The sequence below is a fragment of the Astyanax mexicanus genome, chromosome 24, assembly GCF_023375975.1.
Source record: "Astyanax mexicanus isolate ESR-SI-001 chromosome 24, AstMex3_surface, whole genome shotgun sequence".
NCBI classification, from domain to species: Eukaryota; Metazoa; Chordata; class Actinopteri; order Characiformes; family Acestrorhamphidae; genus Astyanax; species Astyanax mexicanus.
In genome coordinates this window covers 12,399,171-12,420,895 of record NC_064431.1, presented here as the reverse complement: position 1 = coordinate 12,420,895, position 21,725 = coordinate 12,399,171, and the positions used below count along the sequence as shown (strand labels likewise).

At 36.8% G+C, this 21,725-nt stretch overlaps 1 protein-coding gene across 2 annotated transcripts in view; it reads left to right on the top strand.

Annotated features, from left to right (window-relative positions):
• stab1 (stabilin 1) overlaps window positions 1-21,725 on the top strand; it is an 82,382-nt gene that overhangs the window by 30,779 nt on the left and 29,878 nt on the right. For both annotated transcript variants that reach the window (XM_049471631.1, XM_049471632.1), the window contains exons 29-51: window positions 6-133; window positions 1,192-1,300; window positions 1,400-1,477; window positions 2,969-3,070; window positions 3,576-3,680; window positions 3,758-3,892; window positions 3,986-4,114; window positions 5,880-5,933; window positions 7,133-7,246; window positions 7,423-7,618; window positions 10,502-10,597; window positions 10,701-10,746; window positions 11,364-11,443; window positions 11,533-11,658; window positions 12,016-12,089; window positions 12,217-12,288; window positions 14,291-14,410; window positions 14,514-14,561; window positions 15,499-15,579; window positions 16,161-16,307; window positions 17,378-17,512; window positions 17,595-17,654; window positions 18,930-19,106. In XM_049471631.1, the coding sequence (XP_049327588.1) occupies window positions 6-133; window positions 1,192-1,300; window positions 1,400-1,477; window positions 2,969-3,070; window positions 3,576-3,680; window positions 3,758-3,892; window positions 3,986-4,114; window positions 5,880-5,933; window positions 7,133-7,246; window positions 7,423-7,618; window positions 10,502-10,597; window positions 10,701-10,746; window positions 11,364-11,443; window positions 11,533-11,658; window positions 12,016-12,089; window positions 12,217-12,288; window positions 14,291-14,410; window positions 14,514-14,561; window positions 15,499-15,579; window positions 16,161-16,307; window positions 17,378-17,512; window positions 17,595-17,654; window positions 18,930-19,106 (2,412 nt within the window). The remainder of the gene's footprint in view (window positions 1-5; window positions 134-1,191; window positions 1,301-1,399; window positions 1,478-2,968; window positions 3,071-3,575; window positions 3,681-3,757; window positions 3,893-3,985; window positions 4,115-5,879; window positions 5,934-7,132; window positions 7,247-7,422; window positions 7,619-10,501; window positions 10,598-10,700; window positions 10,747-11,363; window positions 11,444-11,532; window positions 11,659-12,015; window positions 12,090-12,216; window positions 12,289-14,290; window positions 14,411-14,513; window positions 14,562-15,498; window positions 15,580-16,160; window positions 16,308-17,377; window positions 17,513-17,594; window positions 17,655-18,929; window positions 19,107-21,725) is intronic.

Here is a 21,725-nt window from a genome sequence, read left to right as displayed (position 1 = left end):
TCCAGAGACACCATGTCATCTCCTCTAATGACAACGTGACTGCCTTAGTTCCTTCAAAGGATGCTTTTAAAAACCTGAGTGCGGCAGATTCAGCGTTTTGGCTCGACTTTTACAGGCTTCCTCACCTTCTCAGGTAAGATCTCACCTAAACCAGTGACCAGTTTTTTACATTTTGCACTGTTTATAATCAGATTACTGCAATTTATCTAATTATCTGATTATTTAAGTTGTCACATAAACAGCATTAGATCAAAGCTAGTTTTAAAAAAATCTGGTTAAGAAATGAACAGAGCTGAATTTTAGCGCTGTAATCAGATTTCTCAGTGCATGTGTACTCTTACTCGGAGTATTCAGGGATGTCTCAGCCTGCACATGCTTACAAACAGACAGTGGTAAGCAAGAAAATAAGTAAGCAGTGTTTAACAAACAGTTTTGGAGCAATGCTGAACCTGAAGTATTTAAGTAATCTTTATCTTATAGCTGACATATATTCATATTGTAGCTTAATATGGTAAAGTTTGGGTTTTACATGATGTTAACAAATGTCTTATTATAACCAGACTCATGCATGCTCATGTAGTCTTCCTATTGTCTGATTACCCAAGTTCATGTAAACAATGATCAGATTACTGGCAAACCACTGCAGGAATCGTATGATGAACATATAATTAGGGTACCAGTGATCCTATAAAGTAACACATAAGAAACCATATAGTAACTAAAAATGTTAAACACATCAAAATACTATTTTGGTGGCTATTGTCTTTGGGTCTTTCTTTCCTGGGGAAGTCCTAACGAGAGCCAGTTTCATCAGGACATGAATACGTTGAATACGTCTTGTCAAAATATAGATTAGAACGTTACTTAAATAGGGCTATTCACTGTTTAACAACTCTACCTCTTCAAAACATTACAACTGATGCTCTCAAACACATTAAGTGGCAAGAATTCAAGTATTAACTCTTGACAAGTTCAGCACAGCTGTTAACTAAAAACCATTCTCTACCTCATAAAATCCAGCCAAGATGTGCAAGTCTGTCATCTAAGCAAGCGATGCTAAGTTTTTTCATTATTATAAACATTATTTAACATTATTACATAAACAAATATTCTGGTTTGTTTTAAGGTGTGTCCAAGACATTGACTGGTACTATATATAACACACTCATTGTTTTGGTGTGTTCCTTGCAGAGCTCACTTCCTGGATGGTGTTTATTCTTATGAAGACTTGAGGAAGCAAGTCAACAAAGCAGTCCAGACTAAAACCAAGACCAAATGGGAGATCACTGATAAAGATGGGGTACCTTTACTAAAAAATTCAAAACTTAGCCGCTGGATTTCAGTGTTTATCTCCCTTTCTTGTGTGTAGAGTCTTTAAATCATTGCTGTTTCTTTCCAGGAGCTTATGATTGGAAATGCTGCCATTCTTGTGGCAGATCTTAAGGCCATCAATGGGTACATTCACATCATCAACACGGTATTTATTGTTCACCATATTCCACACTGGCTTCTGTTCTGCAATGATTGTATACATCAATTCAGCATAACATTATGACCTCCTCTTTCTCACAAACTAATCCCTACCATGTCATTGTTACTGCAGTGGCAAGTATGACCCACCACCCAAATATTAGCTACTGGGATAAAATTAGCACAAAATTAGCACAGAACTGGTAATGTGATCTAATTTGTTGGTAGTCAGCCAGCTAACATTAATATTACAGTTAGAAGTGCTGGAGTCCAAATACAGTTCAAACCATTGTTGTTTTCATCAATCAACCATCCTATTCATACTAACACTAACACTGCTCTTGTTACTGAATGCATTTAGATCAGGGGTCTCAAACTCATTTTTGCCGAGGGCCACATTGGCATATTGGCTGTCCTCTGAGGGCCAGATGTAACTTATAAATATAAGAAAATGTAACCAGATGTAATACAAAATGAATGTAATTACTCCTTAATGTTAAATAACTCTCAATATACTATTTATTCAATCAAATATTACAGTTGCATGGAAAAATGGTTGCTTGTTGCTCTATTAACATAAATCCTTTTAATTTATAAGTTATATTAACTTTGATCAAAACGTTTGATACTGAAATAAGGCTTAATAAATATAAAATCAAAAATTTTGAGCTGTGACAGATTTAGCATTTCCTCAGATTTAGCAGTTCCTCATCCAACCACTAGTCGGAGCTGCAGCTGCAGCACCACAAGCCCACAGTCTTTGCTTAGTCAGAGCTACAGCCCAGCCACGGGCTACAGGGCTCAGCTGAGCCAGTCTGGAGCGTTTTTAAAAATTTGTAAGTTCTTCTGTGTATGAAATAAAATAACCCCACTAACCGGATAATACAGCTCTCTACAGTTCATCTTTCAGCCCAAGCAGCTAACAGCAGCAGTTTAGAGCAGCGTCACGGAGGCACTGCTCGGATTACATTATAAACAGGTCAGTTAGCGCGCTGCTCACCTCATGATGTTTATAACTACGGAGTTTAGTGGACACACCACGGCTGCAAGGTTAGACTGTTGAAGGCTACTGAAGACTACTAAAGCAGGCAACGCAGCGTAAGCAAAAAAAAAAAAAAAAAAACACGCACACACACACCAAAATACAAGTTAAGATAAAATATGAAAACGAACATAATAAAGCATAAATAATTAAATTGAATTGCGGGCCAGATGTATGTTTATTTTGTTAACCCGTGAGGGGCCGTATGAAACCGCGTCGCGGGCCGCATGTGGCCCGCGGGCCGCTACTTTGAGACCCCTGATTTAGATCCTTACTTCAGTTCAGGAAAATCTAGTCCATTTTCCTGGACAGTAGAGACAGTTACTTCAACAAAAACAGGATAAACTCTTTTTAATGTCTTTCATTTCAGAAGAAACAATGATTAAGTGTCTCAATACTTTTGTCCATACAGATGTGTTTTTTTGTTGACCTCCCCATCTCTCCTTTTGTCATCAGGTTCTGAAACCCCCAGTTGCTGACATCCCCCCTCCGCCCCCTGATCTGATGGAGGTCCTGAATAACACGCCATCATTTAGCCTGTTTAGACAAGCAGTACAGGTAAGATAAGACTAACTGTTCTACAACATGTTTTAGGTTTATTAAAGCAGCAGTCCCTAATATTTTTTATTTTTATTTAATGGTCTAATTTTCCTGACATCCCTGCAACATCCAATATATTAATTCTAAAAATGGTGTTGTCTGGTGGGTGTTCACAGTAGATGTTCACAGTATTTCATGAATGCACAAACTGTCCAAAACAATATTATACTCAAAAACACATAATACCAAAAACACAGACTGTTGCTTTAATATTGAAGATCTTGGATGATGCAGTGTAAAACCCAGATGGGGCCCATATGGGACACATTACTAATATTCAAATATGTGGCCTGCATGAAACCCGTGGACAAAGATTTGGTTCCCACATGGGTCTGTATCTGGATTGGTGAGCTGGGTAAGGTGTGTTAGAGCAGGGAAAATATAGTAATGCACAAAATATAAAAACACCCAGAATTAGACCTGGAAGGGACTGTATTAAACCTGATCACACTCTGTTTTCCAGCTATATAATTTATCCAAACTCATCGGATCAAGAGATTTCACCATCTTTGTTCCACATGACAGCGCTGTTCAGACGTACCTGGAAAAAGCAAATTTAACTCAACTGGTAAGCTTTTCCATGAACTGTATATGATGGGTAATGTTAAGCAATGTATTACTTGTGGCCTCTCTCTGTTTAAACAGGATGAAAATGTTGTGAGATATCACATCATTCCAAAAGAGCAACTTTTTCCTGAACATTTGACTGACGGAACCTTGAAAAGTACACTTCTTGAGGGCGGCTATCAAATCATGGTTCATTTAAACAAAAAAAATGAGGTACACATTTATTTATTTATTTTTATTATATATAATAAAAGTGTAAAAAATGAATAAATAAAGGATTGATCATCCCCATTTCTTCCTTTACAGACACTGGTTAATGATGTACTCTTAAATGGAAACTTCACAGAGGTCAGGCACGGTTCTGTCATCAGCATCACCAGCGTTTTACAGGTTCATAAAAACCACTGCAGCAAAGACGTGATTCTAAAATCCCCAGTAAGTACTCATAAATACATTCCTCTCATAAATTTTCGACATAGATTATGGGTAATGGTTTGTGGATTTGAGGTTAAAAATATTTTTTTATAATATAATAATATTTCGAGTATAATTAAATAATACTATTAGTAAGGTTAATATTAGTAGGTAAAGGAGAAATAGAAAAAACTTGAGAAAGAATCAAGGCTACTGAGAAAGCAGTGGAAGCAGAGGAGAGAAGCAAAAAGTAAGAGCATTGAGTTACTGCAGGAGGAGATGAAAAAAAGGTTAGGGAAATTGTGGAAAGCAGAGGCTATGAGGAAGAGAAGGAAGAAGAAGGAGCATGCTAGGGCAGCTTTCTTTAGAGATAAATTTAGGTTTGTTAAGACTAGTTTAATAAGGAAAAATAAGAAAATCTAAAGGTGGGAAAGAAGGAGTTAGAGGAGAACTTTCAGAAAGTTTACACAGAAGACAAAAAAGTCTAGTGTCCTGGACCTGCCAGCAGATATCCAGCTGGTAGGTGATATAGAGTGAAAGATGGATGTTAGGAGCTAGGTGGGCTGAGGTTTAGGTTGTTATGTAGGGTGCAAAAGCAGGCTCGGCCCCAGGGCCAAATGGAGTCCCATATAGACTGTATAAAAGTGCCACACCAGATGCTTGAGGTTTCTATGGAAATTAATGGTTATAGTGTAGAAGAAGGTAATTATTCCAAATGAATGGCAAAGAGCAGGTGGATTCTGTGGCCATGGAGCAGTTTGGTCCCATACATATGCTCAATGTGCAGGGTAAGATCTTCTTTAGTGTGGTTGCGGCATACCTGAAAGGAAATAAGTTGTTATGTTTGTACAAAAGGTGGGGATTTCAGGTTTTTCTCATTGTATAGAGCATAATAGTATGATTTGTCACTAAATTCAAACAGCCAGGGCAGAGAAAAGAGATCTACATGTGGTGTTCTTAGATCTGGCTTATGCTTTTGGTTCAATATCACATGCACTGTTGTCAAAGGCATTTGAATTCTTTCAGGTTCCTAAAAAGATTACGAGGCTAGTCAAAGCATATTTTGAAGACATTTGGTTTTGCAGGGGAGTTTGTCACATCTTGGCAACGACTGGAAAAGTTCAGTGATAATCTTAGGCTGGCTAGGATGAAAGTTAAACCCAGTAAGGAGTCGACTGTTGATTATTGTATCGATTGTTAAAGGGAAGTTGAAATGTTAACATGTTGTGTTTAATAAAACCATGCAGACATATATTATTTCTGTGGTATTAGTTTAAGCAGACTGTGTTTGTCTATTGTTGTGACTCAGATTAAAACACATTTAATGACCAATGTATGCAGAAATCCAAGTAATCCCAAAGGGTTCACATACATTTTCTTGCAACTGTATTATCTTCCTGTATTATATTGCTCATAATTTTATTTGTCTCTACCAACTGGTGCATTGTGATAGTGTCATAAATCTCAGTTGCTTCATTTCAAATCCTATGTGGTGGCATGCAGAACCCAAAATTATGAATCTTGAGTCACTGTGCAAATATTTCATGCCCTAACTGCAGAAAACTTCTTTTGACAGTCCCTGTTAATTTTATATATGTCAAAATCAAGATTAATCCTTATTGAGAAACACACCCTTGGTATTAAGGTGTTTTAAAAATGTTTTTGCAAGTGCAACAGATGTATTAGATTTAAGGTTGCAGGACATGTTCTGAACTTGTGTAGGTCAAATGTAGCTACTAAAACTGTAATGTCTAATATTGAGGTTGCTTGTGTTTGATTTTCACAGGGAAGGTGTGGTCCTTGTGATTCGACTCCCAAATGTACCTTCAGTGCGAAGCCAGTAAGATACCTTTCCTTCTGTTCGTTGTTATATACAGGCCTTGTTCACAGAACAGGTCCCAGGAGAGCTTTCGAATTCACAGGGCTTCTGTTCTCTAACACACCTGATTCATCAGCTAATTATCCAACCCTCCTTCACTACAAACAGGTGGGACAGAAGCAGAAGCATGAGAAAAAAAAGCAGTACAGGGTCCCAAAGGACCTGATACTCAAACATGCAGCTGGGTCCCTTTGTCTTAGTATCTCAGTGTTGTTTGTTTAGGTGTGTGTGTATGTATATGGTGCTGGGCTCCCCTACAGATTTCTTTTGGTTTTTTTTTTTATCATACTTTTACAAATATATTTTTTTAAAAGATAAACAAACACATTTTATTTTATCAGAGATAACCTGCTGCAGAAACCAAGTACACCTTGAGCTTAAGGTCACAAACTGGTGGGCAGGCATTCTTCTGCAGGATTTTCTAGTAGAAAGCAGAAATCCTGGTTCCATCCATTATAACAAGTTGTCCAGATCCTAAAGCAGCAAAGAAGCCCCAGACCATCACAGTAACATCACCATGTTTGGCATTCAGTATGACCATTTTTTCTGAAATGCTATGTTAGTTCTCGGACACACACCTTCTAATACAGTTTCACTTTTGTCTCATCAGTCCACAGTAAGTCCTGGGAATTATCAATATGTTTGTTGGCAAATGTGAGATGGAAAATTGTGTTCTTTTTTTGATCAGCAGAGGTTTTTGCCTTGCCCATGGATACCATTTGTGTGACTTGATGAGTTGTCCATACCATTTTTGAGTAATTTCGTTTGACCGGTCACTCCTGGGAAGGTTCACCAGTGTTCCATGTTTTCTTCAATTGTGAATAATAGCTCTGTTTGCTGGAGACCCAAATCTCAGATCGTTTCAAAACTGATTTTTGTATTCACTGAGGTTATCTTTGTATGATATTAAAGTTTGGCTGATAATCTATTTTTATTCAATATAAATAACTGTGGATAATTTTTTTAAGTTATAATGGTGTAAATTGTATTGATACTGAATAAATCTACTCTTTAATCATGAGTAACACATCATTCATTTTTTTTCTTTTCTGACACTGGTTTTGCAGGACCTCATTAAAGTAATGTTGGACTGTCAAAGTGCTTGTAATAAAGACCAAAGGTGAACTGTCATCTGTATGTTTATTGCTTTATTATTTTAGGTTAAGGCCAGTTTCCCTGCGAATATGAAATCCAACTGTAAATACAGAACACGGGTAGGAAAAAAAAGGAAATCTGTATCAGGTTGCATGATGGACTGTCTGAAGACCACAAAGGTAAAATATTGTAGTCTAATAATATGATTATTACATAAACTAATGTCAAAATATTTATGGAGCTTTGCTTCTTGTATTGGTGCAAATTATGTGAGAGAACAGATCTTATTTCATGTGGTATGGTCTGGACAAGGAAGTTCGTCATGCTCACCTCACAACTCACCTCCTCCCTGTAGGACCACTTCTGCTGCCCAGGGTACTTTGGGCATGACTGCTTTAAATGCCCCGGGACGGTGGATAACTGGTGCTCCAATAACGGCAGGTGTCTGGACGGGCTGTTTGGCAGTGGGGAGTGTCTCTGTAATGAGGGGTTCCATGGCACAGCATGTGAAACCTGCGAAGCCGGAAGATACGGCAAAGACTGCAAGTCAGGTACTGTTTCTGTTCTGTCATTTACTGTTAGAATAGAGAGAAGCTGCATTACTTAAACACACATGGATTTTCAGTGGCATCACTTAAAGAACCCTTTGTGTAAGATTGATGGCTTTTTGGATTGAAAATAAAAGTTACCAGAAAAAAATGTATTAAATTTTGAATTATTAAAAATTGAGACTGATAAAAGGACATTTTGGTCCCATTTATTGAGCTACACCTACAGAAGGACAGAGTAATGCATGTGAAACCTGAAAACAGACACCTCAATATGGAGTTGTAAAGTTGATGGCACATCCATAAGCATCCCACACATGTTTAATCTCGGGATAGATCTCGTGGCTGGCCTTGGCATAGTGTCTTCAGGGCAAGCCTTTGAAACAGCGGCAGTATGAGGATGAGCATTGTCCTGTTTAAGTAGCAAAAATCTGCATCACTTAAAAAAAGTGTGTACCTTCACAGTATGGAACATTTCTACAGTAGGCTCTAGGTTCTACTCTGCAGCCGGGTATCAAATACTGCAGTAAGTATTTGTTACACTGTCAATTTTTGCAAGTTTTTCCCACCTGCAAAAAAAGGAGAAACCTGTATTTTATACCGTAGGTACACGCCAACTGTGAGACAGAATAAAAAAATCCAGACAGTCAGATAAAAAAATATATTTTTTTATTGCATTATGTACGTATTTGATCACCTACCAACCAGCAGGACTTCTGGCTCTCACAGACCCAGACACTCAATCAATCACACTTCATCCTCTCCACCATGACCAAGACCAAAGAGCTTGATGAGAAGGCAAGAGCTGTACTGATGCAATTATTAGACAACAGAAGAAATTTAAGATGAATGTCAATCTTCCTCGATCTGGGGCTCCATGCAAGATCCTGCCTCGTGGGGTAAGGATGATTCTGAGAAAGGTCAGGAATCTTCAGGAATAACCTGAATAGAGCTGGGTCCATTGTCTTAAAGATTACCGTTAGTAACACACTATGCCATCATGCATTAAAATCCTGCAGGGCATGTTTGACATGTCCAGACCTGTTTAACTGATCTGGATGATCCAGGGAAAGTATGGGAGAATGTCCTGTAGTCAGATTAGACCAAAAAATATCTTTTAGTATCAATTCCAATCGCCATTTTTGGAGAAAGCAGGATGAGTACAACCCCAAGAACACTGTTTCAACCGTTAATCATCAGGGTAATTTTTTTATATACTGTCTCTCACAGTTGAAGTGTACCTACGATAAAAATGTATAGAATGTATAGAATGTATAAACAAAATGGCAAATTTATCAAACATGTATTTTCCCCGCTGCAACAGGTTCTTTCTGTATACTACTGAAAATGGCTTTGGTGCAAGATAGAACCACTTAAAAAGTTAAAAAGCTATTAAAAACTCAACCAGTGTTCTCAAGTCTCACACTTTGATTTTATTATAAATTGAATTATATATGAACTATACACAGTATGAAATTAAAAGTACCATTGAAATATGGTGCCCTCAAAATATCTCAACACACAAAAAATCTAATCGTGTTCACAGAATGAGCATAGATTTCCTCTTTGTATCTTCTCTGAAGAGTGAAAGCATGGGAGCCTCAAAACAAAACTCTCTAATGACCTGAAAACAAAGATTGTTCAACATCATGGTTTAGGGGAAGGATATTTCAGAGATTTCAGCTGTCAGTTTCCATTTTGAGGAACATAGTAAGGAAATGGAAGACCACAGCCACAGTTCTAGTTAAGGCCTGAAGTGGCAGAACAAGAAAAATCTCAGATATGGATGGTGAGAACAGTCATAGCCAACCCACAGAGCACAGAACACCTACATCATCATCTTGCTGCAGATGGTGTCACTGTGCATCATTTAACTGTTCAGCACACTTTACACGAGGAGAGACTGTATGGGAGAGTAATGCAGAAGAAGCCTTTTCTGAGCACCACAAACAGAGTCGCTTGAGATGCTAAATCACCTTTGTACAAGCAGCTTTATTTGGAGGGTGGTATGCAGGGCGGAAGATAAACACAGCATTCCAAGACAAACACTTGCTACACAGAGTAAAATTTGGTTGTGGTTCCATCATATTTTGTGGCTGTGTGATCAGTGCAGGTTCTGGTTGAGGGTCGCATGGATTTCAGTCAATATCAGCAGATTTTTGAGAACAATGTTCAAGAATCGTTGCGCCGGGGCTGCATACTTCAACAAGACAACAACCCCAAACACTAAACATGCCCCAAAACAATATTCATGCAGAGGAACAAGTACAACGTTCTGGAATGATCATCTCAGTCCCCAGACCTGAATATTATTAAAAATCTGTGGTGTGATTTAAAGTGGGCTGTTCATGATCAGAAACCATCAAACCTGACTGAACTGGAGATGTTTTATGAAGAAGAATAATCCAAAATACCTTCAACCAGAAGCCAGACTATAGTTATAGAAAGAGTTTAGAGTTATTTCTGCAAAATGAGTAGCTACTTAATTAAGAAAAAAAGATAGCTTTTTGTAAATCCTATAAACTTCATTTCACTTCACAAATACCACTGTGTTTATCTGCTATATGATATATTTACCTTAAATTGCTGATCTGAACAACCAATTATTTATAAAGGAAAATCATGAAAATTATTAGGCATATCTGATACCACTGTACTTGTCCAGTCGATCACCTTTACCTTCAGCATCCTCTGCAATGCAGTTGATATCTTTGAGGCGTGTTTATGGTCGTCATTTTTATACATGCTGTACACTGACTAAATTACTTTGAGTCTAAGTGTCATATATTCAGTGTTGTCCCAAGAAGAGGCATGATATAATATTTACAAAAATGTGGAGATGCTGTATTTAAGATGTTTTCTAAGGGTGGCCTTTGTGTTTTTCAGAATGCCACTGTGAGCATGGGAAGTGTTTGGATGGGTTGGACGGTAACGGTTGGTGCATCTGCTATAAGGGCTGGAAGGGCATTAACTGTTCTGTGGGTTAGTTCTATGTTTTGCAGATCTCAGTATTTAACCAGTAAATAATAATGATTCTAACTTCTCCCCCAAACCCACCTATAACATGCCTTTCCTCATATTTCAGCTATTGTTAATGACGAATGCGGTGGCATATGTGATGACAAAGCTAAGTAAGTTTATCAACCTCTAAGGTATATGTGGCACATATTCTGAGTGTGTGTTTTAGAGTGAGTGTTACGTTTATCTTCTCAATTTTTTATGTATGTGTCACACCATATCCCTTGTCTGTGTTGTATTATTTCCTTTCTTTTTCAATTCTGTTCCTCTCCTGTTTTTCAGCCTGTCTTTTTTCAGCCTGGATTGTTTTCTTCCCCATGTGCTCTTTAAGCTCAGGGCCCTATTTTGTTGTTATCTTGTCCCCACTCTAGCCCCGCCCTGTTATCAGTGCTGTCACCTGTGGTTGTTTAAACCCCAGACCCTTTGTTATCTTCCTCATGTGATCCCAGTGTCCCAGTTTATATAGAGCCTCTTTGTTTCAGTGTTCCTTGTCTAGTCTTTTTGGTGTACTATGTGGTACGAAACTGTGAGTTTAGTTCAACTGTTGTCTGTACTCTGTTTTTTCTGATGGTATAATCCAACATATGTTTGTTATAATATTCAAAATCAGATAATCAAGTAAATATTTCGTTTAATTTGGCAGGAAAATTAATGAAAACTAATTTCTCTACTTATTGAAAATTCATGTTGATGTTTTACACCCAGTCCCTGTATCTGTAATTTCTTTCAGCTGTATCTCAGGAGGTTCTGGTGGAAAACCCAACTGTGTGTGTATAGCAGGTTATCAGGGGAATGGAACCGTCTGCAAAGGTTTTTTTTTTATTTTTATATTGTGTAAAAGTGTTGGTGTGAGGTTTTTCAGTCTGCTTTGTTTCTGATGACTGTGATCATCTCCATAGAACTAGACCTGTGTGGCATTAATAATGGCGGCTGTTCTGAGCATGCCACCTGCACCAGAACCTCACCTGGAGAACGGAGCTGCACCTGTAATGTAAGCTACACCGGGGACGGAATCGTGTGTCTTGGTAAGAACAAATTATATGCATGAAACTGGCATTGAAGTCAAGCTCGCTAGAGTCACGTAGGAGTCAGGATCAAAACTGGGACACATAGGGGCATTTTCACAGACAGGGACTAAGCCTAGTCTTGGACTACACAGAAGTTTAAATAGACATTTTCCATTAAAATAAAATACAACCAGGCTTAATCTCTATCCAGGAAACGGCCTCTTAGTGTTAAGTCCAAGACCAGAACACATTGAGTCCAAGTCAAGAGCAAGATTTAAAGTAAATAAGTCTGAATCCAGACCAAGACTGCTAGAGCCACTGGAAGTCACAGCATTACTGGAAGTACAATAATTCTAATTTCCTTTTCTGTCACAGACCTAAATCCCTGCCTGGTTAACAACGGAGGATGCTCTGAAAATGCAGATTGTGTGAAAACTGGGCCAAACGAGGTCAAGAATTATTTAGTATTTAAATGCTGATAATTAGCTCTTTTATTGTTACCTAATGTTAAAATTGTCTGACAGAGCTATTGCTTTAAGAATTTATTGATAAACAACTTAAACTGTCCTTTTCCAGGCTGCGTGTGTTTGTAGACTTGGCTTCACTAAACGTGGACCTTTCTGCACGCCAGTAAATCCATGCCAAAAGGTACGTAACAGCACTGGGAACAGATGCATCTCACATAAAATAGAATGATAACCAAACTAAGGGGTTTTAATGTTTCTTTTTAATGGAATTAACTAGGAAATTAGCTTGTAACTTGTATCTTTAGGTGTGTTTAAATCTTTTATGCAATTATGCAAATATGCAGAGCTTAAAGCAGCAGTCCCTAATTTTTGTAATGAATGGTATCAGTATCATGGCACAACCATCCCTGCTATGTCTAATAAACCGGAGTGGCGTGGTAGGTTTGTTGGATGTAATTCACAATGTTTCATAAATTAACAAAATAATATACTCAAAACACAGAATTTCATAAAACTACTTGTTTACATTAACCTGCTTTAAAAGAACTCTTCCACATGCTCTTACAGACTGTTGCTTTAAATTAGAGCAATAAAAATAAACAATTGCTAGTGTTTCTACGCTCACTGATCATTTTATCAGAAACATCTAGTATTAGGTCACCTCATGAAAACCTTTTCTTTTTAAACAAATGGTAATGCTGCATTCAATTCAGGTTATGGTTCTTAGCATTAGCATTTTTAGCAATGCCAGTTTCTAGCTACAGTCTGAACATAGCAAAAACCACACCATAGCGACCACCTAGGATATCACAATAGCCAGCAAGAAACCAGTGAGTGAACCTAGTATAACATGGCAAACACCTAGCTACTGGACTTATTTGGAAGTAGTCGGGGCCATGTTGTTTATGCCCATATTTGGGGCTCCTTTGGGGTTCCGTGTCTAAGCCGTCCAAGTCAATACAGGATTTGAATGGGCTTTTAAAAAACTGGCCTCTGTCACATTCTGTGGTAAATAAATCTGTTCAGAACCCTGTACGTTTTATTCTGTGTACATTTACCTCCTAAACATCACTGGATCCTCTAAATTTTGAGGTCGTTAAAGGGGAGTAATCAGAAAAATGCTAACTTTAAGCTAATGCTTAAAGTTAACTGACGTCACAGCACCGCGGCTAGAAATGACCCCGGACTGGATTCTGCACAACACCAGTGAACTCCCATCAGAAAGCGTTTTGGATTATTATGCTTCTTCACAGAGGATCATTAAAGCATTTAAAGAGGTGAAAACTCTTTCAGGAATGTTGAGCAGTGTGATGTTGAGCAGTGTAGTCTGTGTTAGAGCTTTAAAAGGCAGATAATAAGAGAAAATGGCTCTCAGTTCATCAGCGCTTCCCTGCAGGTTTAGTATTTAATTACGGTCATTAGTTTACATCAATTACAACACCTGACCCAAATAATCAACTAACAACTAACTAATCAACTAATCAACTAACTACCTGCCCTCACTGAGGCGACAACCAACCAGTAACACCCATTTATTTCACTGCATAATAAACAGGGTAAATGTTAAAACATGTTACAGCTGGTTCTGGAGTATCACTGTCCTGTTTTAGTGATTTTATTCTGTAAGACTCTCTGCTCTCCTCAGTAACGGCAGTTAGTTCATTATTAGGCTCAGCTGTGTGTAAAATGCTCCTAACTGGAGTTCTCTGGTGTTGCGGCGAAAACAGTCCCCTGCTAATCTCTGCTGCAGCGCCGGGAGGTCAGTTCACTCCGCTGTACCATTAGCTTAAAACTAGCATTTTTCTCATTACGACTCTTAAACGATCTCGAAATTCAGAGGATCCAGTGATGTTCAGTAGTAAAATGTACACAGAATAAAACGTACAGGGTTCTGAACAGATTTATTTACCACAGAATGTGATAGAGGCGGGTTTTTAAAAACCCCATTCATTTTTCTCATAGAGAAAAAACGCTTAGACATGTAAGCCGTACGAGCACTACAGAATGACACACGACTTCAGTGGTCTATTACAAGAAAATTGTAAACACAGCAGTTAATATAGTTATTATATATTATAAAGTGTAGTAACTCAGAATAACTATTAAAAAGCAGGGATGAAACCTATAAAGCTGGGTCATGTAATTGTCTCGATAGCACCTGAATTGTGAACAATGTTTTCCAGGATAACGGGGACTGTGACATGAACGCGATGTGCGTTTACACCGGACCCGGCGAGAGAAACTGCACATGTCGATACGGCTACAAAGGAAATGGTTTTGAGTGTAGAGGAACCATCACTAGAGTGAGTAGCTGAAATTTTGAAATAATGCTGTGAGGAGGTTTTCACCCTATTGTCAGTCTTTTTTTGAACTTTTTCAAATAAATCTCTTTGTTGGTCGAGGCAGGAGCTTCTTTACAGTCTAGCTGGTGCTTGGTTCAGAAGAAATCTTGCCGTAAGTGCATTTTCAAATCTCCATTATCCTTAACTGACTGTCCACGTATATTCAACTAATATTTTGTTAGGATTCACTTATGCATATTAACACTGAGATTAAAATACAGTTGCAAGAAAAAGTGTGTGAACCCTTTGGGATTACTTGGATTTCTGCATGAATTGGTCATTAAATGTGTTCTGATCTTCATCTAAGTCATCTACTGTAAGTCATTAGACAAACACAGCTGAAAATCTGTGAAACATGGTGGAGGGGGCATCATGGTTTGGGGCTGCTTTGCTGCCTCAGGGCCTGGACGGATTGCCGTCATCAATGAAAAAATGAAGTTTACCAAGACATTTTGCAGGAAAAAATCAAGACCATCTGTCCTCCAACTGAAGCTTAACAGAGGATGGACGATGCAACAGGACAACGACCCAAAACATAGATATAAAACAACAACCGGATGTCTTCAACAAAAGAAAATCCTTCTGAAGAGACCTGACCTCAACCCAATAGAGATGCTGTGGCATCATGACCTCAAGAGAGCGATTCACACCAGATATCCCAAGAATATTGCTGAACTGAAACAGAATTCCTCCTGACTGTTGTGCAGGTCTGATCTGCAACTACAGGAAACGTTTGGTTGAGGTTTTTGCTGCCAAAGGAGGCTAAACCAGTTATTAAATCCAAAGGTTCACATACTTTTTCCACCCTGCACTGTGAATGTTAACATGCTGTGTTCAATGAAACCAAGCAAACATCATTTTTATGTGGTATTAATTTAAGCAAACTGTGTTTTTCTATTGTTGTGACTTAATGACCAATTTATGCAGAAATCCGAATAATTCCATACTTCACATACTTTTTCTTGCAACTGTACATTTAACATTTTATAATGTTACATATTACAAACAAATCATGAATTAAATTTGAATGTTCTCCTGTTTTTTACCAGAATGCGAGGGTCAGGGATTTGTTCGGTAGAGGACCGTTTACCGTATTTGTCCCTCACACTAACTATGTAGGAAACTCTACGGTATGATTTTCTCTTTAGATTTATTATTATTTTTTTTAGTTTATAATATGATTTTACCAACAAACTCTATTAAAACAGCATGTCAACTTAAACTGGACTGACTCCAATTATATGAAACTGAATTAACTTGACCTATATTAAACTAAATTAAATCTAAATAATTGTACTGATTTGTATTGAATTGGATTTTATTGAGTTAAAGTGAATTAACTTAAGGCTAATTTTTTGAACTGAACTAAATTTAACTATTGACCTGAACAGAAATGACATAACATATTAAATTGACTTGAACTGAATCGATATGATTGGATATGAATTATACTGAATTGAATTGGACTAAATTTTCTTGGCTGGTATTTAATTTAATTGATGACAATTGAATGGAATTGAATTGATTGTGTTGAACCGAATTCATTTTAATTAAACCGAATTGAATTGAGTTAACATGTGCTGTCCTGTAGCTCGGGACTGTATCATATTATTCAGGATAAGGTCAAGAGTAAAATCCCTGTTTATATTTGGTTCTTATTTTTTTTCATTTGAAACTTTGGACTAATAACACCAGACCTTTTTCTGAGCAGATTGAGGCATGGACGAATAAAAGCCGCAGTCAGGACCTGCTGAGATACCACTTTGTGGGCTGTGAGGAGCTGTCTGGACTGGAGCTGAGGTCTGTGACCCGTGTGCTCGCCGCCTCCGGGCACATGTTGCGGTTCAGCGTGAAAGATGTAAGGCCCCTCAACTGAATCAAATCACTGATATGTAAACTAAAGAGCATCTCCAAAAAAAATATTTATTACAAACAATAAACACCACCTTGTACAGTATGTACAGTACCAGTGGAAAAAACATGGAATTATTATTATTTAATAAACAAAAGGTGTTAAATGAACCAGAATATGTTTTATAGTTCAGATTCTTCAGAAAATAGCACCTCATGCTTAGATGACAGCTTTGCACAACTTGGCTGGTGTTTCTCAGTCAGTTTTATGAAGTAGAGTCACCTGGAAGAGCTTTCAGTTAACAGCTGTGCTGAACTTATCAAGAGTTAATTACCTGAATTTCTTGTCTCTTAATGTTCTAATCCATATTATAGAAAAAAAAAATCACTTTAAGAAATGAAGGTCAGTCAAACTGAAATAATTTAAGAACTAAGTATCCGCTATAAAAGAGTGGTCGCAAAAAACATCAAAACATTTAGATGAATCTGGCTCTCATCAAGAACGCCCCAGAAAAATAAGACCAAGAATTACCTATGTACCTCTGTAAAGTTTACCTCAGTATTCCTAAGGTGTCCCTTCATAGTCTGACTTCAGTATTAATTTACAATGTAGGAAAAAAAAAACATTGAATGAGAAGGTGTGTCCAAACTTTTGACTGGTACTGTACATTTGGCATTTATTACATTTTATATATTATGTACATGTATTAAATATATTTTAAAATGCATTTGTTTCCAGTTAAAATATATATATATATATATTTATCACATAATCCAACTGCCTCTTTGGTGTATGTACTATACCTATGAAACATGTTTTTGTTTTTAATGTGACATTTTTTGCTAATTGTGTAGATTATTTCCCATATATAGAATGTACTGCGACGATTTTTGCAAGAAAAAGTATGTGAACCCTTTGGGATTACTTGGATTTCTGCATAAATTGGTCATTAAGTGTAGTTATTAAATATATAGCAGTGAATATTTTAAATATAGCAAGTCTTATTTAATAAAAAAGGATAACTAAGTAACTAATGATAACTCATCTCCCTTTTTTAAATCTGCTGATTTTTACAGGGGATCATTTACATCAACAATAAAACAAAAATCATCACCAGTGATTACGAATGTTCTAATGGAGTTATACATTTCATAGACAGCGTTCTCTTTCCCTACGGCCTGGAGGACAAGCCCACAGCGGTTCAGTCACAGGTAAGTATGTCTGAGGAAATACACTAAAACAAAAGCCATCCTTTTATTTATTCATTTACAATGTATATTTTTCATTTTTCAGTTAAACATCACTTCAGCAGCTGAAGCATATGGATATACCATGTTTAGCAAGTTACTACAGGTACGTGTGTACACATTTGTGCTAAATAATCTAGTAATTAGCTACAGTTACTAGCACTAACAGTGCACATACTAGTGTTGTCAATAGTTAATAAGTTGCTAACAATGTACATGGATGATTGACATATATGTAAAACAAAAATCTCAAATGTAAGTCTCGGAAATTACTGGGTAATATTCTATAACTTCTATGTTTCCAAATATTAATATGGGTTTGTAGATTTTTTCCTAGAAATGTACATTTATTCAATAGTTTACAGTCTTAGTGACATGTCATGTGCAAATATGTTAACTTTTTCATTATTTTACTTTATCTACACACATAGGAAGATGTTAACTCATATATTTCTATGTACTTGAATACCTTGTAATAAAAGTGCCCAAATTCTTGTAACCTTTGCTGGCACTATTCCTCATCTGTTACATTAATGCATTTATAATAAATAACCAAAATCCTCAATTTATTATTATTTTTTTTTACAATTCTGAATGTCACACCATATAACATGGTGTCATGCCATATGAGAAATATTTTTTAGATTTTAGAATTTTTTTTTTGAATAGATTTTGCTATTTATGGGTATATGTTTGAGTAAAATAAATATTGTTTTTTTATTCTATAAACTACTGACAACATTTCTCCCAAATTCCAAATAAAAATATTGTCATTTAGAGCATTTATTTACAGAAAATGAGAAATGGCTGAAATAACAAAAAAGATGAAGATGTCTATATGAATGTACATATAACAATCAAAATTAATTTATTTTTTACAGTTATTAATATGCCATACCATAAGAGCATAATACATACATAATACAAGTATTTCAGCATGAAAGCACGTATTTGTAATGTGTGACAGCACCCTGTATCATTACTACATCTCCGCTGTTTGTAACAAATCAAACCGTGTGAAAAACGGGTAAAATATATTTTTTTTTTTTGGAGTTGTGAATGGAAACTATAAATACACTGTTAAAAACATTAGCATTACTGACTGACCACTTTCTTTAGGTTTTAAATAATAGTACACATGAAATTCCTGAGCATTATATTACAAATGTGAGGTTAGCATGCTGAATGATTCTTTTTTCTGCTAAAAGGTTTCTGTGAAGATGCTCTGTGACAATTTCTGTTGTAAAAATATCTATATAAATATATTTGATTTGATTTGCTGTACAACCAATATTGTATTACATGCATATGAAGTGTATCCATACTGTATGAAATGTCCACACATATTCAATTTTCTTTTTATACTTTTGTGTTATTACAGAAAGCTGATTTGATGAATTTGGTCCAGCACACTCAGTTTTTTCCGTTCACCATGTTTTGGCCTACTGATAACGCGTTCAACAGTCTCCCAGAGGAGCAGAAGACCTGGCTGTACAGTGAGGACCACCACGACAAGCTGCAGGCCTTTATAAAAATTCACATCATACGGGACCAGCGGGTAAGTTTCACTTTCAGAGCATTTAATTATTAATGCTTAGTCAACAATAAAATGAATTAAACACACTATAGTTTGCATTTAATTGAAACTCTTCGTAAAAAAATGTTACAGCTAAAGACACAGCTAATGAGCTCAAAGGGGTTTAGCAGTGAAAACAATGAATTCGATCAAAGCAGTTCTTTTTGTGTGTGTTTTTTTTTGTTCATTTAACTCTTTAAAGCCAAGTGTAACGTTTTTATATTTGATACATACATTTAGGCCCATAGATATTTGGACAGTGGAAAAATCTTCATGATTTGCATGCCAATATACTGGATTTAAAACAAAACGATATGTAATGGAATTGTAGACTTTCAGGTTTAATTTAAAATGGTTAACAAGAATATCCTCTCAATCGCTTTAGAATTACAATAGTTTTTCAACAAAGCCATCTCATTTTAGAGGCTCAAAAGTAGTTGGACAAATAAACTTAATCATAAAAAGAACAATTTTTAATAATTTGTTAATAATCCTTTGCAAGCAATGACTGCCTGGAGTCTGGAATGCATGGACATCACCAAACAGTTTTTTCTCCTTTATGATGCTTTACCAGGCTTTAACTGCAGCGGTATTTAGCTTTTGCTGGTTTGTGGGTCTTTCTAACTTTAGTTTTATCTTAAGCAAGTGAAATGCAGCTCTATCAGGTTCAGATCTACAGAATATTCTACTTCGGTGACTTAAAAATCTCTGCTTTTGCAGTCTGTTTTGGGTCATTATCCATCTGTACTGATCAACTCTAAATTAAATTAAATCAAATCTTTTTACAAATGATTTTGTCACAAAGCAGCTTTGCAGAAATGTGATCACAGGATAAAGAATCAGGCAAAACATTAAACAAAAAGAATACAGAATACAAAACCCCCAGTGAGTGCGGAGGCAAGAAAAAAACTCCCTCAGAGCTGCAGGAGGAGGAAGGGGGAAGCTTGGATGTAATCTGTAGTGGAGAGTAAGATGGATGATGAGCAGCTGATCTGTGGTAGGTGATGGAGAAGAGCTGACTTCAAAAACGTCCATTAGTCTGGCTGGACAGGAGATGCGGGAGCCTGAGGGTCCAACATCCATCAGTATCGGGTCAGACAGGTGGGCAGTCAGTGACTCGGAGGGAAGTTTAGAAGGTAACATAGACATGGAGGCACCCTAAAACACAGAAATCCGCCCACTCCACCATCCACAAACCTGTCTCCCTATGTCCATGAACCCCTGGATCTGCAGCCATTTCTAAAGGAAAAAAACATTATTTATCAAAAGCTAAACTAGCTAGTAGTTTAGTAGTTTTTGTCAATTGTCAATTGTCAATACTGCATATGTACAGGACATACAGAGAATTGAAATTATGCTACAGCGACTACAGAACATAAGATTATAAATATAAAAGAATGGGAGACACTATATTTACAATACAGCAACGACACAGATAGACATTCATGAGACAAGAAACACAAGACAATAGTGCAATAGTGATGAGGAGATTAAGATAGAATGACAGTGCAAGTATAAACAGAACCTGTATAAACAATAGTGCAAATATGATATAATAGCTTAAGGCTGGTAAAGAGAATGAGTGCGTAAGTGTAAGTTTTTAGTCTAGAGATTGAGACTGTGTCTGAGTCCTAAATATACTATTATTCCAGAGTTGAGGTGCTTTATAAGAGAAAGCTCTTCCTCCCGCAGAGCTCCTCTGAATTTTAGGAACTACTAAGAAACCAGCACCCTGAGATCTAAGTAATCAAATATTTAGGAGCGAGCCTGTGTAGGGCTTTATACGTTAACAGGAGAATTTTATAGTCTATGCGGAATTTGACTGGAAGCCAGTGCAGTGCTGATAGGACTGGACTAATATGCTCAAATTTTCTAGTTTTAAAAAGAATTCTGGCTGCAGCATTTTGAACTAGCTGAAGTTTATTTAAGTTACTGCCGGAACATCCAGACAGTAGAGCATTACAATAATCTAGCCTTGAGGTAATGAAGGCATGGACTAATTTTTGTGCAGCATGCAGGGATAAGGCATTTCTTAGCCTGGTAATGTTACAGAGGTGTAGAAAAGCTGATTTTTAGCTGCTGAACCAGGTGTGGCTGAGAAGTCGGCCAGATTTAACATTAAGTCTGATCATTTATTTCTAGCAGCTTTGGGGCCTAATAGGAGAACTTCTGTTTTATCACTATTTAATAGGAGGAAGTTGTGTGACATCCATGATTTCACATCTTCTACACAATCCTCGATTTTCTTTATTCTCACTCTGTCATCAGGTTTGGCTGATATGAAGAGCTGAGTGTCATCCGCATAACAATGAAATTTACGTCATGTTTTCAAATGACTTTGCCCAGTGGGAGCATATATAATGTAAATAATAACGTTCCTAAGATAGAGCCTTGTAGAATTCCATATCTTCACTTAGTATAATTGGAAGACATATCATTTATCCTCAAAAACTGAAAACAATTGGTTAACCTGTTTTAGTAATTATGTGGTAACTGCTTTAAGTGTGCAGGTTGTGCTGTTTTAAGAGGCGATAAAGTTCTAGCTGTGGAAGTGGGTTAAAGGCTTCCATCCTAACTTCAGTAAGTGAGTTTTGTTCTATA